This window comes from Piliocolobus tephrosceles, chromosome 17, assembly GCF_002776525.5.
Source record: "Piliocolobus tephrosceles isolate RC106 chromosome 17, ASM277652v3, whole genome shotgun sequence".
In the NCBI taxonomy this organism is placed as follows: domain Eukaryota; kingdom Metazoa; phylum Chordata; class Mammalia; order Primates; family Cercopithecidae; genus Piliocolobus; species Piliocolobus tephrosceles.
Genome location: NC_045450.1, coordinates 25,902,600 through 25,920,033, shown reverse-complemented (window position 1 = coordinate 25,920,033; position 17,434 = coordinate 25,902,600). Strand labels below are relative to the sequence as shown.

General features: G+C 50.8%; 1 protein-coding gene across 3 annotated transcripts in view; it reads left to right on the top strand.

The window, feature by feature from the left end:
• Positions 1 to 17,434, top strand: part of GTF3C1 (general transcription factor IIIC subunit 1) — an 85,827-nt gene that overhangs the window by 59,553 nt on the left and 8,840 nt on the right. For all 3 annotated transcript variants that reach the window (XR_003309655.1, XM_026455390.2, XM_023192947.2), the window contains exons 24-32: positions 1,031 to 1,188; positions 2,835 to 2,977; positions 4,104 to 4,185; positions 6,031 to 6,143; positions 8,379 to 8,441; positions 10,307 to 10,400; positions 14,708 to 14,880; positions 16,228 to 16,515; positions 17,069 to 17,328. Coding sequence is in view for 2 of the 3 variants with exons in the window: in XM_026455390.2 (XP_026311175.1) it covers positions 1,031 to 1,188; positions 2,835 to 2,977; positions 4,104 to 4,185; positions 6,031 to 6,143; positions 8,379 to 8,441; positions 10,307 to 10,400; positions 14,708 to 14,880; positions 16,228 to 16,515; positions 17,069 to 17,328 (1,374 nt within the window). In the remaining variant the exon portion in view is untranslated. The remainder of the gene's footprint in view (positions 1 to 1,030; positions 1,189 to 2,834; positions 2,978 to 4,103; positions 4,186 to 6,030; positions 6,144 to 8,378; positions 8,442 to 10,306; positions 10,401 to 14,707; positions 14,881 to 16,227; positions 16,516 to 17,068; positions 17,329 to 17,434) is intronic.

Here is a 17,434-nt window from a genome sequence, read left to right as displayed (position 1 = left end):
AGTCCAAATTTCCTTGCCCCACTTTTCTTCTGCCTTAATTTGGAAGACACTCGCTCAATAGCCTTTTGAGATTGGCAGTGGCGTATGGTGTCTGTCCTGTGAAGGTGCTATCAGTACCTCCCCTAGGCAGGAGACCTTGGCATCCCCATGGCTACGCTCTCAAGGTTCAGATCCTCCCTCTGCTGCTGACTCGGCTGACTCAGCTGTGTGACTTCAGCAAGTCACTGTATATTTCTGTGTTCCTCAACAAAAAACAGTGATAACAATTGTATCCATTTCATAGGGTTGCTATAAAGTAGTATTCTAAGATAATACATTGAAAAAGCATAAAGCAGTGCTAGGCACACAGTGAATATTCCCTGATGCTAGATTGCTCTTTTGGTGGCGGCGGTGGTGGTGGTGGTGCTGGTGGTGCTGGTGGTGCTGGTGCTGGTGCTGGTGCTGTTTAGTTATTAACTACACAAATCTCACTGCTGATGTTAGTTATTTAGTAGCCACCACTCTGTGCTGGATGTTTTATATGCAGTCTCCTTCCACCCTCTCCATGGCCCTGGAGCAGAGGCCTTATTGTCCCCAGATGCACTCAAGTCTACACAACACCCGTGCAGTCACAGAGCAAGGGAGTGTGGGGGCCCAGTGACTGCACAGTTCCTGGTCCTGCTCACTTGGTGGATACGCCCCGAGCACTGTGCCATAGGCTTCTGTACAAGATGCCTTCAAAGGACTCTGTCACAGTGGGGGAGATTGGAGACTGGCAGATAACTAACTAGAGGCTGCATTGAGCCTTCCAACCTGTGCCTGTGAAATTTTATCAAGATAAATGATGAAAGGAGTTTAAAAAGAAATAAAATCTATCAGAAGGGGCTGAGTCTTTTGCAGTTAGTTATGTGACTTTAGACACAATGAGTATCTGATAACCAATACCATTTGTCACATCTCACTGGCTGGGTAGGGACCCTGCCCCTCTGCAGAGTGACAGCTCCAAACCAGGTGTTAGAGGCCTCCTCCCTTCTCCCTCTGGTGTTTTTAGGAGAGTTCCCAGGAGAAAAAAGCAAAAGGCTGCGCTACCACGATGAAGCCGACCAGAGCGCCCTGCAGCGGATGACGCGGCTTCGCGTCACCTGGTCCATGCAGGAGGATGGGCTGCTCGTGCTGTGCCGCATTGCCAGCAATGTCCTCAACACCAAGGTACCAACCAGCCCAGGCCAGAGGTGGGCCTGCCTCTCTCTCGGAGCTCCTTCCTGTCTGAGCCTCCCGGGGACTCCCAGCCAGGGACCACTCCTCTCAGCTGCTCTGCTTGGCCCCTGGGAAAAGCATTGCCCAGAATCCTACACATTTTCTTTTTTAGAGTGGTGGAGCCTCACTTTTTCACCCAGTCTGGAGTGCAGTGGCGCAATCACAGCTCACTGCATCCTCAACCTGGCCTTAAGTGATCCTCCCACCTCAGCCTCTCCTAGTCCTGGGACTACAGGCGCACCCCGCCATGCCCAGCTAATCCTACAAATTAATACCATTCTGTTTTTCTACATTTCTTTTTAGCTTTCAGTGGGATACATATAAATGTTTGCCTAGCTGCAGGCAAACTAGTTCAGAACTGTTCTTTCTCTCTTGTCACCAGGAATCTAGCCCTGTCCTGCTCCCTTCCTCCCACCTTCATTGCCTGAAAAGCTCCTATTTACCTTCCTGTAACTGCCCATCACGTCTGGAACGATCTGCCAGCTGCATGTAATTACCCTGCTCTTTCTCTGTTCTTGACCGGATACTTCTCACACTGTTTCTGTCACCTCTGGTACCTCTTGGCTCACTGGCGTGGCTGGTCCACAAGGCAGAGAGACCTCTTATTTGCCTTCCAGGAAAAAGCTCTGCCAGGCCAGTCCAGGACCCCTTCCAGGCAGTAGTGCCACGAGGCAGCTTCAGAGGAGGCCAGGTGCGCCTCCAGGTCTCAGCCAGGCCAGGCAGGAGAAACCCAGCTGGGGCTCTGTGCCCAGTTGCTTCTTGCCTGCAAACTATTAGATCCCTTGTCTTGACCTCTTGTCCACTGTTCTCCCCTCCCTCAGTCCTCTCCTGAATTCCAACCCAACCTCTTTTCCAAGGAAGAACCTGAAAGGTGACATGTTGCCATCCCTATTTTCTGTTCCCTGACAAAATGGCTTTGTTTTTGCAGAGCTGATGGGGGAGAGGGGCGTCCCTCCCTCTGCTCCAGCCCTGGTACAGCTAGAGAAGGCAGGAGGGTCCCGCATAGCTCAGTGTTGGTGAACTCTCACCACTTACCGGAACTTATAGCCTTCTTGGGTCACCTCATCCTTGGGGACATAAGAAAATAACTGTCATCAAGCGGCTTTCTCATGTCGGCCTTGCCTTTCTGTGTTATTGACCAAGATGTTCTCCTGGGTCTGCTAATTTTGTACATTCTGCTTCTACTAACGTCACGTACAAGCACAACGTACAGAACGTTTCTGAGCATACATGATGCGTAATTGGGACACTAAGACCTCTAACTAAACATACTTTACATCCCCATGATTTCCTCTAATACAGCGCCCTTTCAGGCAGTTCTGCCTTGCCCCTCTGGGCACCTTTGTCACACATGGCACTTGCCAGAATACACTCTTTCCCGCTGGTCACTGAGGCCTCGTCCCGTGCTTGTCTGCCCAGAATCTCCCTCAGTGTCTGGCACATGGTGGGCCCAGTATATATTGTGAGGTGATAGTTGTGGGGATTCTCTGAGGAAAGAGGCTGCACAAAGCACATTTTGTCCACTTTTTAATGGTAATTCCCCAGGATGTGGGCTCTGAGGATACTGACTTTTTGTCTTGGCTCTGTGTTTGATCCAGGTGAAGGGCCCATTTGTCACCTGGCAGGTGGTACGGGACATTTTGCATGCCACGTTCGAAGAGTCTTTGGATAAAACATCTCATTCCGTTGGACGAAGAGCTCGCTACATAGTCAAAAACCCACAGGCCTATCTCAACTATAAGTAAGCCTCATTGAAGCCCGATCACTCTTGGACGTGGTTACGTCAGCACTTCTCATTCATTCTTTACTCTTCCTTCATCCCGTTTGCTTAAGAGTCTGGCAGGAAGTGCGGCTGGAGCACACTGAGGTGTCTGATGGGGTGGCCAAGTGTTGGAGTCTGTTGGGGAGATGGACTTTGGATTTTTGAGGGTAAGGGCCAAGCATGATTCTGGGTACTTTCCCATGCAAGGTATTGCTTGGACCTTATAGCGGCCTTGAGAAGTAGGTGGTGTTAGCCTTTATTTGGATGAAGAAGCAGAGACTAGATAGGCTGACTCCCTGAATACCATGTGCCTAGCAGGTGGTGGAGGCAGAGGCAGAGGCTGGCTTTTCCTGCTGTTTTCGGCCCTCAGATCAGCTCCTGAGACCTCTGATTGGTGGCTCCCTCCAGCAGCAAGCTAGGCAGGACCTGGGATCATTGGACAGGATGCCCTCTACCATGTTCTTGGCAGAGCTGAGAACTGTCCTCCTGCCCCGCCCTTGTTGTGTGTGTGACCTCAGGGAGGAGTCCCCTTGCCTTACCAGGCTGTAAAGCGGAATGAGTCTCTACCTGGCAAGCTCTTTATGAAGGCAGCAGTGCTTGGCGGATGGGAGCCCAGCAAAGGCTGGTCGCCTTCTCCTTCATTTTCTTTTGGGCAAGTCAGGCTCTCCTTACATCATGGGGATGTGAAGGTTAGTGGAGTGGACACACCTCCTGCTTTGCAGTAGATTAGAGAACTTAAGAATAATAAACTCCAAAGCCTGTTTGGTGTTTTTAAATGTATGATACACTTTCACGTAGGTCAGCCCATATGGTCCTGGCCAAACCCCTGTGAGAGACACTTTGGGACTCAGTGTTCTCGGCTACCCATGAAGGACGGAAGTTCAGAGAAGCCAAGGTGTAAAGTGTGAACAGACCTGACTGAGGTCAGGCTTGGCTGACCCCAAATCCTTCGTTCTTAAAAGCTGCAGTCGTGCAACAGGCATATAAGTAACCCATGCTTCATGGTCAGCCAAGGCCAGAAGCGTGAGAATGGAGCTCTCTGAAGTTTCCAAACACAGGCATCATTGCAATTCCCAGACTCCAGCTTTGTCTCCTCTTCCTGCAGAGTGTGCCTGGCCGAGGTGTACCAGGATAAAGCGCTTGTTGGAGATTTCATGAGTCGAAGAGATGACTACGATGACCCAAAGGTAGGTCCTGTGTGGGTGTAGGGCTCGGCCTGCTTGGAGGTTGGGGCATCTAGACTGTCGTCCCACAGTGCCCCTGCCAGCCTTAGGAATGTGGACTTTGTTTCCTGCTCACTTGAGAAATCACCGAGTCAGCTCTCTGGTGTTGGCCTTGACTTGATCTGGCTTCAAGCACCTGTTTTTAAAGATGATTAGAATCTGACAGGCCACTTTGAAGGGCTGCTGTGCCTTGGGCCTGTTTTATTAAGAAAATAGAACATCTCTTCAGAAATTACAGGCTTCCTAGAAAGCTTGCAGACTGGGGGTGTATTTTCTTTCCGAGTTTTCTTTCCTGAGGGGCCAGGGCAGTGGCTGACAGAGGGAAGCAGTCTGCTGACCCAAATTCCTGCCCTTCGCCTCAGAGGCTGCTCATCTTTCGTTTTTGTGCTAACCCTGGACTTTACAGTGTGTGTGGCAGGATTTGTGCCAAGTGAGGCCAGTGGACAAGGAGAGGCAGCCCTTTCCCCAAGGAAGCCACAGGCAAGTGGGACAGACAGAGAAGTACATGGTCGTTGCAGGACAGTGCAGTCAGCTCCCGGAAGAGGAAGGCACAGGCCCGCAGAGGTCGGGGAGGAGGCTCAGCAATGCTTTTGGATGGAAGTGACAGAAAAACCTAACCTAATGGTGTATACGGCTTCCTTTTTCCCAAATGCCAAGCAGTTGAGGGTAGGCAGTCCTGGTCTGGTGCAGGGGAGCAGAGATGTTATCAGGCTCCCAAGTTCCTGCCGTCACACTCCCCTCCAGGAGCAGTGGTCAGCTTTCCATCCTATGCCAGTGACCCCCTGGTTGCAAATGTTGACTATGAGAGCTCAAGTCCTCACAACGGAATCCCAGAGCAGGAAGCAGTGGGGAGAGGGGCTGCAATAGACCCACATGGCCCTTGCATCAAGGGGCAGCCTTTCCTAGGAGCCCCTGGCAGACCTGGGCCACGTGGCTGGGAAACAGTGGGACACAGCACAGGGGACCCAGGCTGCCATGAGTGGCTTAAACTGTCCTGGTGTATCCTAGGAGGCTGGGCATCCTCCCTCCCCACAGCAAATTGAGGCTGGCTAATCAGAAAGCATGGGGGAAAATGGAATAGGTGACCCACAGACACCCACAGTGTCTGCCAGCAGGCTTGGCAAAGGTATCAGCACTGAGCGAGACTGGAAACCACAGCAGCTGGGGCAGCGACAGTGAGGGGAGAGGGACTGCAGGGCTGGCGGGCACAGCATCGGGACAGCAGCCAGATGCAGCAGGGACCATGTCCTGCACAGCCACCAGGCCAGGGAGGAGCGGGAGCATACCATGTCGCGCATTGCACACTGGGTGACGTGACCAGCTTGCTCCTCAGATCTGGGTCTGGACTGAGACGACTGCAGTGCGCATATAGAGGAGGAAATTGATTTGGGGGCCACCCGTGGAGTGTGAGGCTGGGGCAGAGGAAGAAGGCTGACTACACGGGTGAACCAGGGAGCACCAGGCCTGGGAGGGAGGCTGTGAGGGAGCACTATGTGGGGCACGTTTGAGTCTTCTCACCTGGGGCTTGGGAGATTGCCAGCGATGCAGGTGTGAGGCTGTCGGCGGTTTAGTTGGCACCAGGTGCCCCAGTTTCCTGAGCGTACTAGCGAGGGTCTTTTGCCTCCTCTATAGACCAAGCTTCTCAGATGACAGGTGACCGATGACAGGTGCCCAGGGGAGGCACCTGGTCGGTGGTTCTCGGACTTAGCTGGTGCAGGAGTTTGTTACAAGATGTTCCTTGGTGCATCTTAGCAAAACCTCCCTTCAGGAAGAGTAAGGGCTTAACGTCTCATGCTCTCATGTTGAAAGGTTTGTGCCAACGAGTTTAAAGAATTTGTGGAGAAGCTTAAAGAAAAGTTCAGTTCGGCCCTAAGGAATTCTAACCTTGAAATCCCAGACACACTCCAGGAGCTGTTTGCCAGGTAAGTGGCTTCTGGGATGGTTCCTTGTGGCCCTCGCAGGGCAAGAGGGAAAGGCCAGCCGTGTCTCCCTTATCAGCAGGTCCGGGAAGTGCCCAGCACCCGCCTGGCTGCTTTTGGCCTTGCAGTGGCCCTCCTGTCTCTCCTCTCATAGGTGACTTGAACACAGAGTGGGACCTAGCACCCTGCCGGGCATTTATGTTCATTCTCCCATTGGCCCTTCAGGCTTCCTTGTTTGGTTGGTGTACTTTTTGCTAAGCTTGCTTACTTTATCTATGAGGAAATTCCTATATAAGAAATGTGCCCAAGGTCACAGTGCTTGTAAGCATCAGGGCCAGGATTTGAACATAGGAGGGTCTGGAACCACTCGGCGTTTGGAAGAACATTCTTGGGTATGAGCACAGAACCCTGTACAATTTTTAAATCTTAAGTTCTGTGAACTAGGCCTGTTTCCTCAGCATCTTCCAAATGTAGATCCCTTTTCTCCACCATCCTCACCCAAAAAGTCCCTCGAGCCACTGTTTTTCTGAATTTCTCCCTGTAAAATGGTGGCATCCATCAGTTCTGCCTGTGAACTGTACAACACCCTTGCTCTCAGCATTTCGGTTGAAGACCTCATTCCTTCATTCACTCAACAGAGAATGTATGTTGCGCCCCTGTACTGCTATGCCTAAAGAGCAGTTTGTACTCGTTTTCAGAGTTGATCTCCTTTACCCACATTCTGAGTTTTGTTTTTGGTTTTGCAGTAAACTGTTCCCCAGAATTCCCAAATGGCATGGTTTCAAGTCAGTCCAATGAATGGCCTATTTACTGATTTGTAATTTATATCTCCACGTATTCTTAGTAAAGTTATGGGGCAACTTTTAATCATAAAAGAAGACAGTTTTAAAGGAGAGTCCATGAACCATTTAGAGAGAAGAAAAAGTTGCAAGTGTAACAGTTCAGTACTGATTGTGATCCTGAGCATTCTGGCAGGCAAAGCAAAATAGAAAACAGTTTCAAACCAGGCATGGGGGCTTATGCCCATAATCCCAGCACTTTGGGAGGTCGAGGCAGGTGGATCACCTGAGGTCAGCAGTTGGAGACCAGCCTGGCCAACATGGTAAAACCCCGTCTCTACTAAAAATACAAAAATTAGCCGGGTGTGGTGGGCACACGCCTGTAATCCCAGCTACTTGGGAGGCTGAAGCAGGAGAATCACTTGAACCCAGGAAGCAAAGGTGGTTTTCACATTTTTCTGAAAAGTTTATTTTTCTTGGCACTAAATTATAAGAGGAATTTACTGTTGCAATCAAGATTAATTTTTCCATTGGTTTGGTAGAAAATGAAGAAATGTCCTACAAATGGCCAATTTGCCATATTTTATAAAAAGGCAGTTCTATGATTTATTCTTATATTTACTTGCATGGTATAAATACAGTAAAATAATATTACATGAAACTCAAAAAAGAAATGAGGAAATAGTTTGTAATTCCAACACCTAATATGGCTACTCTTTGGGGATTTTCATATTTCTTTGTTTTAATTGATGAATAATAATTTTATATATTTTTGGGGTACAGTGTAATGTTTTGATATGTGTGTCCATTGAGGAAAGATGAAATCAAGTTAACCAACGTTTCTGTCGCCTCACCAACTTCTTTTTTTGGCAATAAGAACCTTAAAAACCTATTATTTTAGTAATTTCAAAATATGTAATATGTTATTAACTGTGGTCACCATGCAGTTTGAAATCATGAAAACTTATTCCTCTGGTCTAACTGTAACTTTATACCCTTCGCTCAACATCTTTCCTTTCTTCATTCCTTCCCTTCCACTTCCCAGCCTCTGGGAACCACCTTTTTCCTTTTTCTATGAGAATAATTTTTTTAGATTACTTCTGGGACACTGGGACATTTTCTTCCTTGTGCTTTTTCTTTTTGGATTGTAACACATCCACAGTTTTAAATCCTGTTCCTTTTACAATTAACAGTGGATCTTTGCCAATTCACGGTTTTCCGTGTTGCCACATAATCGTCAGTAGGTGAACATTGCGCATTTTCTCAGCCCTCCTTCTACCAGGCAGAACAGGGTATATTCGCATTTTAATTTACATGTACAGCACTCAACTTTTGGTGAGTTCAACATTTCTCCCACTCCCAACACTTTAGCCAATAAATGGCCATCTTGAGCCAGCATCTGCTTGCTTAGTGAGGAGCTGCTTTGTTTCGTTGACATGTTCTTATGTTTCTTTTGCAGGTACCGAGTTTTGGCAATTGGGGATGAAAAAGATCAAACCAGGAAGGAGGATGAACTTAACAGGTAAGTGCTGATATATAGAGTAGCTTTTCCTCAGCTACTTAACTTGGTGGCTGACAACCTGTTGCACTGGGGTAGTCTAGGGCCAAATCCAGCCCACTGCCTGTTTGTGTAAATAAAATTTTATTGGCACACAGCCATGCCCATTCTGTATGTCGTCTGTGCTGCTTTTATGCAAGAACGTCAGAGGTGAGTACAGTTGACCTTGAACAACTTGGGGGTGAGGGGACGCTGACCCCCTGCACAGTCAAAAATCCACATAGAACTTTTTTTTTCCTTTTTTTTTCTTTTGAGACAGAGTCTTGCTCTATTACCTGGGCTGGAATGCAGTGGTTTGATTTCAGCTCACTGCAGCCTCTGCCTGCTCGATTCAGGCAATTCTCATTCCTCAGCCTCCCAAATAGCTGGGATTACAGGCGCCAGCCACCACACCCAGCTAATTTCTGTATTTTTAGTAGAGACGGGGTTTTTCCGTGTTGGCCAGGCTGCTCTTGAACTCCGGGCCTCAAGGGATCTGCCCGCCTTGGCCTCTCAAAGTGCTGGGATTATAGACGTAAGCCACCACTCCTGGTCCCACATGTAACTTTCGACTCCCTAAACCTAACCACTGATAGCCTACTGTTGATCAGAAACCTTATCAATAACAGACAGTTGATTAATATACAGGCATAAGCCACTATGCCTGGCCCCACATGTAACTTTTGACTCCTCAGAACCTAACCACTGATAGCCTACTGTTGACCAGAAACCTTATCAATTCCAAACAGTTGATTAATATATATTTTGTATTTTATATGTGTAATATACTGTACTCTTATAAGAAAATGAGCTAGAGAAAAGAAACTATTAACAAAAATAAGGGGCCGGGCACGGTGCCTCACGCCTGTAATCCCAGCACTTTGGGAGGGTGCTGCGGGTGGATCACCTGAGGTCAAGAGTTCAAGACCAACCTGGCCAACATGATGAAACCCTGTCTCTACTAAAAAATACAAAAATTAGGTGGGCATGGCAGGCGCCTGTAATCCCAGCTGCTTGGGAGGCTGAGGCAGGAGAATCGCTTGATCCCAGGAAACGGAGGTTGCAGTGAGCTGAGATCATGCCATTACACTCGAGCCGGGGTGACATGAGCGAAACTCTGTCTCAAAAAAAAAAAAAAAAATTAGGAAGAGAAAATCTGTTTACTATTCACTAAATGGAAGTAGATCATCTTAAAGGTCTTCATCCTTGTCGTCTTCATTTTGAGTAGTCTGAAGGGACATAGGAAGAGGAGGGGTTGGTCTTGCTGTTGCTAGGGTGGCAGAGGTGAAGGAAAATCCGTGTGTAAGTGGATCTGCACAGTTCAGTCCACAGTGCAGAAGGGTCAGCTATAGTTGCAACAGATTCCATAGAGCCCACCAAGACTAAAGCTTGTATTAACTGGCTCTTTAGAGGAAAAGTTCCTGACCCCCTAGCCTTGAATATCACTGGCCAAGCCTTAACGTAGATTGAGGAAAGGATTTAAACTCTCAACCCATGAGCTTTCCAAGCAAAACTCGGTTCCAAAAGCTCAGGTTTTTGTTTTTCCATCTTGGATAATCAATAGTCACTTTGATTTTAGCTCTGTAGAGAAGTACTAACTACATTTGTTACTGGTCATGTAAACCCATTCCGGGTAGGTCCCCACCTATCCACTAAATAGAAACTTTTCTCCTGCAAAAATGGACCTGTTAGTAAAGCCTAGAAACCATCATTTATTGTGTTTTCTTTTGTGAAGTTTTGGCATTTGTGTCCCTTTTGTGAGATTCAAGTTTTTTTCCCTAAGAATTGTATCTGCCTGAGCTGAGTGGTGCCTGTGGCCTCATGGTACCCTGCCACCCCCTCTCTTTCAGCGTGGATGACATCCACTTTCTGGTGCTCCAGAACCTGATCCAGAGCACGTTGGCCCTCTCGGACAGTCAGATGAAGTCCTACCAGTCATTCCAGGTGGGTACCGGCTGCCTAGCTGCACAGCAGGGATGTGGACCCTTCCGAGGCCAGGCTTGTGAGGTGCTGGCCCCTGCCCTTCTCTGCTGTGGGCTCTCAGGGGCTGATTCCCCCAACATGCCAGCCCACATGTCCTTCAACTTTTATCTTTTTATCGTTGTTTTATTTGTATTTCTTTGTGTTTATTCTGTATGTTTATGGTATACAATTGAAGGATTTGATGTACGTATACATTGCAGAATAATCGCCACAATCAAGCCAATTAGCACATCCATCCCCCCACACAGTACCTTTTCTCGTTGTGGTGAGCATGCTTGGCCCTCTCTCCTCCTGGTGCATTTCAAGTGTACAGCACCGATTGTCACCTGTCATTACCAATCTATGATCCTCCAGGGCTTAGCGTCTCGTAGAACTAAAGCTTCGCACCTCTTGGCCAAGTTCTCCTCATCTCTCTCTTTAGTCTTTAAAGCGTGGGGATGGGATCCAGTGACCTCCACCATCCCTCCCAGAGCTGAGGTTTTTAAGTCTCATGTTTAAGACAGAAAATGAAGCAGGGGAGGAAATGAGGCGTGGCAAAGTACCTGAGAAAGTAATTGAGCTATACGGCGTAGATTTTCAAATCATCACTTTGGAATGCCAAGATATTCTGGTTGTGGGAGGTCACTCGATGGGAAAGCTGCCTTCCCGTGGGCAGTGAGTCGTCTGTCTCCTGAGGACACAGGTCCACGTGGCCGCTCTGCTGTGGCTGAAGGAAGATGAGAGTGAGGAAGAGAAATCACACTGATCCCCCGGTGGAGTCCAGGAAGTCAGTGGTCTTACTACTGTTATACAAATGTGGGCACTTGAGGTTCAGAGAAGTTAAATCACCCGCCCGAGATCACATAGCTCAGTCAGTCATCACCCAAGACCCCAACAGAGAGGCGCTGAGGGGCCCCAGCCAGTGCCACCCAGGGCCTCATTCTCCCCCAAGTCATCACAAAAGTAAATTCTAAGGAGGACCCATTCATTTTGTATTTAATCACTAACCCTAAAAATCTGCTCCTGGCTTACATTAACAGGTTACCTGATTTGGAATATGAGGGGGAAAAAGAATGAGGAAACAAAGGGACTTTCCTAGTCCCGCTGATGAATTCAGTTGGGTGAGGACCTGATCATCAGGGCGCCTCAGAGTCCACAGAGAGATCTTGGAGCCCAAGCCCTGTCCTCGGAGACTCCAGTCAGGAGCAGCGGAGTGGGGCCCTGATAAGAGTGTGCCACCCCTCCCCCAGTCCCGAAGGGGCCCGTGGGCCACCCTTGCAGAAACAGCAGTGTCGACCCTGCTGGGGCGCTGCACGTGCTTGTTACTTTGGCCACAGCAGGGCAGGGAGGACAGGGAAATGGAGCTGGTTCACGAAAATGCCAGGCTGGGCTTGAATGCCCTGCTTCAGAGCAGCACCCTGGCCCTAGTCTTTAACAGCCATGGCCAGGCCTCAGCACACCCAAGACTGAGTGTGCATTTGATTTCTCCTGTTTTAATCACCACCTGGAGGTTCTCTGTGCCTCCTGCAGAGACACGTAGGACCATCAATCAGAGACGCCCAAGAAATGTCCTCCATACCCTTGCTGTGCATCCCTTGAACCCCATGTTTTATTTCCTCGTGCCTGTTTTACACTTATGGTCAGGTGTACACATTTGGAGTGGAAGGCTAGTATCTGTGCCATGCACCCCTCTGCCACCCCAGCATTTTGTAGATGAAAGCAAAACCCTGTCTGAGCCTGAACTTGAAGAGAAAAGAATAAATAGTTATCAGGTGAAGTTCCAAATAAACAGTCCACAGACCGCATTTTATTGGTCTCACACTTGTTTAAAAGGAAAACACAATTTTTTTTTTTTTCAAAAAATGTTTTTTCCAACATTACGCATAGGAGTCCAAATTTCCACCTTCTGGCTGTGGGGTGGGCCTTCCAGCTGTCCTGCTCATTAGTGGCTCAGAGCTGGAGGGGACTTTGGGGATCCTTCCCAGCCCCAGTGACAAAAGCCGGGCCCCCTGCCTTCCAGCCAGGCCTGTCCCCAATATTATCCCACTGCTTTTTCCTCCTCCAGTTCCATCTCCAGGTGGCACCTGGGCTCTGATGTTTGGTACCGAAGGCCTAGTCACTCTGCCTCAACCCCCAGGGGCATGGAAAGTCACCTTAGAAAGACCACTGGCCTGCATGGCCTCTCCCTGAGCAGGAAACAGGACTCTTCTTTAGTGACTTCTTCAGTGACTCTTGACTGAGGACTGGAAGGCCAATAGCAAAGTCAGAGCCCCACAGGGGACCCCGCGAGGCTCCCCTCAAGGTTCCAAGAAGCCAGTGGAAGGCTGTAGGTGGGCTCACTGTGCCTGTGACAACCCAGCCTCTTGGAAATATGAGTGGGTGGACGACAGCCCCCAACTCACCACACATGGCCTGAGCGCTCCTATCCTGTTGTGTGGGAATACACCCATTTGCTAATTATATTCAAATGGAACAGAAGATCACAGAAGGCTTGTCACAAGGAGTGAGCTGCAGTCAGACTCCAGGGAACACCTGAGTGCTGCCTCAGAGCCCCAGCTGACCACTGCACTGGTCCCCGGTCCCCTTGTGTCCCTCCGCTGGAAGTAAGGTGCAGTGTTGAGGTTGCTCTGCTCTTCTCTGACCCACCCCTGCCTGACAGTGTGACCTGAGGATCACTTAAAGTCCGTGTGCCTCAGCCTTCTCTGTCACTCGAGGTCTTGGAGGCAGTGCCTAAAATCCTTAGACCATGATAGGGATTTTTCTTAGCCAGTGCTTTTGAGGAGACAGTCCTGTAGGATCTCTCTCAGAGGCTGGCAGATGCTAGATACTCAGGAACAGATCGTTGCTTGCCCTTTGCAGAAGCTTGGCGTAACAGAGACACTGCTGACCGCACGGTCCTTTGAGGTGCTCATCCACTAGGTGGGGCCCAGGTGCACAAGACTTAGCAGGCTAAGCCATGAAGTCCCCATGGTGTGTTCAGCAGAGGCACTTCCTTCCGCCTAGGCACTGGGGTGGCAGCAGCAAGAGCTGAATCTAGGCCAGGCATGGTGGCTCACGCCTGTAATCCCAGCACTTTGGGAGGTTGAGGCAGGATGATCACTTGAGGCCAGGAGTTCAAGACCAGCCTGGGTAACATGGCAAGAACCCCATCTCTACAAAAAATACAAAAATTAACCAGACAGTGCCTGTAGTCCTGCCTACCCAGGAGGCTGAAGCAGGAGGACTGCTTGAGCCAGGAGGTTGAGGCTGCAGTGAGCTATGTTGGTGCCACAGTACTCCAGCCTGGGCCATAGTGAGACCCTGGCTCAAAAAAAAAAAAAGGAATCTGTGTTCTCCTGGGACTTCCAAACAATGAATAAGCAGATGAGATCATTTCAGGTAGCTGCTATGAAGAAAATAAAACAAGATAATATAAGGCAGTTGACCACAGAGGAGAATGGAGAAGGATTTATCATTTGAGGGGAAATATTTGGGCTGAGCCCTGCATGTTGAGGAATCAGCCATGCAAAGATTTAGGGGAGCGGCAGGGCAAAGGCCCCAAGGTAGGATGCCTGGGCTTTTTCAAGAAATGTAAGAAGGTCCAGGAGGCTGGTGGGCAGTGAGCAAGGGGGGTGGTGTTGGGGGATGTGAGGCCAGAGTGGCAGGTGGGCGGGCAGGGTCCCACTCACCAGGCTCCTTGCCGTGAAGGCCTGGTTGTGGTCACATCTGCAGAGGGAAGTCCTCGGGGGTTTTGAGGCAGGGCAGGAATGTGTGGTCTGATGTAGGCATCAAAGGATTACTTTGGCTGCTATGGAGAATGGTCAGGGGTTGGGGGAAAGTGACGTGGGGAAGGAGGGAGACCAGTCAGCTGGGGACGATGGTGAGAAAGCAGTGGCATGAACCCAGTGCACTGGAAGGTAGAGCCCACCTGATGTGCTGATGGCTAGGTGGGAGGCCAGGGGACAGAGTGGTAGACCAGATGACTCTGTGTTGATTCCGTCTGTCTGCATCGAAAGCAGTCGGCTTGGGAGTGAATAGCCCCCCTGTCTCGTCAGTTCCCTGCCCTTTGTGGTCTCTGGAAGTGTGATGTGATGGTCCGAGAACTGGAATTGCCGACTTCCTCAGCACCCCCCCCCCCCCTACACACCCACACACACACACAGATACACGTACGCCAGCCTGGGCCTCCCACGATCGGTCACTTCCTCTATAAAGCATCAGCCACAGCCTCTGCCTCTGCCTCCACATACCCCAGCCTTTTCCCTGGCCGGCTGGAGAACCCCACTCACCCTTGTCTCACTGTGTTGCAGACTTTCCGCCTCTATCGGGAGTACAAGGACCACGTTCTCGTGAAGGCCTTCATGGAGTGCCAGAAGAGGAGCTTGGTCAACCGGCGCCGGGTCAACCACACGCTGGGCCCCAAGAAGAATCGGGCCCTGCCCTTCGTGCCAATGTCCTACCAGCTATCCCAGACCTACTACAGGTGAGTACCTGTCAGGAGCCCTGGGTACTCCGAGGTTGAGCCACATAAAGAGGAGCAAAGGAAGCATTGTGGCCATGAAAGCATGTAGGAGCCGGGGCCCCTCACAGCCTCATGCGCAAGACGTAGGCTCTGGGGTTTCCTGCAGCCCCTCTCCTCCTTCCTGATGTGGGGATCAGGTGAGTACTAGCAGCATCTTTGTGTTGGTGGTGTTGCCATTTTGCAGGTGGTTTGTTTCCGTTTCTCTCATCAGATGGAGTGAAATCGGTTTTGAATTTAATAATTGGCCCAGCTGGAAGTTCACCCTCCAGTTCCAGCATAACCTCAGTCCCTCTTCCATGTAGCCCTGAGACCCGGAAAGTCTCCTGGGCCCATTCGCAGCTCCAGCAGCCGGTGCGGGGTTGGGGGGTGCGGAGGTGCGTTCAGACAGACATCCTCCTGGGGCTCCCTCCTGAAACGCTCTCGCAGTGTGGCTTCATGCCGCAGAGGGCGTTGCACCACCAGCCTCCTGACCACATGCAGAGTCCCTGAGAACATTCCCAAGCCGCCACCTTGGCAGCTTCCCCTTCATACCGTTCTCTGCCCACCCTCAGGTCTGCACAGGGCTGCAGTCAGATGCTCAGAGACAGCACCATGAATCTTCTTTCAGTTCTTTGATACCATTCCTTCCCCGTGATGGCAGACACTTCCTCCTCCCCAAACCCTCACCCCGAATGACCCTCAGGCCTCTGGGAAGTAGGTGTGGCAGCAGAAGATACATGTCCAAGTCCAACAAGGCCATTTGTCACGGAGACACTGCTCTGACCACATGTCCCCATCTGAACCGAGGGCAGTGGTCAGCAGACAAGGAAGGCCTTTTGGGTCCCTCCCTCTGACCCTGGTAGCAGGGTTGTGGAATGTTGCTCTCTGGAAAGAGCCGGGGAAGTGACCCACCAGGCGCTGCATGGAGACAGCTTGGGCACACATGTGAGACCAGGGCTGGCTTTGTGCAGGGACTGTTATTACAGAAAGCATGCTCACCATCCCTAGTTCAGCAACTGTGTACAGTGAGTGCCTGTGCGGTGAGCCTGCCAGCACCCTCCTGGAGCGCAAGGTGAGGCCACGTTGAATTAGACGAGGAGACGGTACTCTGCATGGAAGGTACTCAGGCTAGCGGGGAAGAGAGACACAAACACCGCTAGGTGGGAACACAGCGCCTTCATTTGGGATGGGACGGAGAGCTTTAGGGGAGAAGTGGGGCGTTTTGCTTAGTTCTCATCATAATGATTTGACGTGCTCATAGCCTGTCCAAATGATGGCTTCCTACGGCCGGCCCTCAGTCAGGCCCTTCCTTTCTTTTTGTCTGTGTAGGATTTTTACGTGGCGATTTCCAAGCACCATCTGCACGGAGTCATTCCAGTTTTTGGACAGAATGCGGGCTGCCGGCAAGTTGGACCAGCCTGATCGTTTCTCTTTCAAAGACCAGGATAATAATGAGCCCACAAATGACATGGTGGCCTTTTCACTGGACGGCCCTGGAGGAAATTGTGTGGCCGTCCTGACCCTCTTCTCTCTGGGCCTTATTTCCGTGGATGTCAGGATCCCGGAGCAGATCATCGTAGTAGATAGCTCAATGGTGGAGAATGAGGTCATCAAAAGGTAAGAGCCCGGCGTCCACAGCATCAGGTCTGGCCACGTGCTAGGCATTGGCCAGACACAGACCGGCAGGGGTCGGTAGTGCCTTCCGGGAGCTTGCAGGATGGGCATTGCAGATGAGTGGGGATTGTAGGCCAGTGTCCAAGGCGTCCTCGGCTGATGCCTCCCAGGTGTTACGGGAATCAGTCAAAGAGAAGGACGCAGCACAGTGGGGCAGGGGAGGGGCAGGGAAGAGAAGGGAGGACTGGTCCTCAGGGCCTTACAACAGAACTGGGGCTTCCTGGGGAAGTGGGTGTTTTCTGGACTGAGAGACGGGCAAGAGGAACAGTCCCCACAGAGACGCAGATACGTGACAAGGGGTGAGCACGTTGCACAGGAAGGTGGGAAAGGGGATGGATCTGGGGCTGCCGTCCACACCAGCCTTGGTAATGAAGCACAGCCAGCTGCTGGGGCCACTGCTGAGGCCCAGCCACAAAGGCCTCTCTTGGGAGGGGAGAGGCTGCAGTAGCAGCTGGCTGGCCTGTGCTTGGGTATCCAGGTCACAGTTCTCTTCTAGCTTGGGGAAGGATGGCAGCCTGGAGGATGACGAGGATGAAGAGGATGATTTGGACGAAGGCATAGGGTGCAAGCGCCGGAGCATGGAGGTGAAACCTGCGCAGGCCTCCCACACCAACTACCTGCTGATGAGGGGCTACTACTCCCCCGGCATCGTCAGCACCCGCAACCTCAATCCCAATGACAGCATCGTGGTCAACTCCTGCCAGATGAAGTTCCAGCTCCGCTGCAGCCCTGTGCCCGCCCGGCTCAGGCCCGCTGGTGAGTGCTCCTGCTGGTGCTGGGGGAGGGCCCAGCCTTGCCCAGCTCAGGCCCGCTGGTGAGTGCTCCCGCTGGTGCTGGGGGAGGGCCTGGTCTTGCCATCATC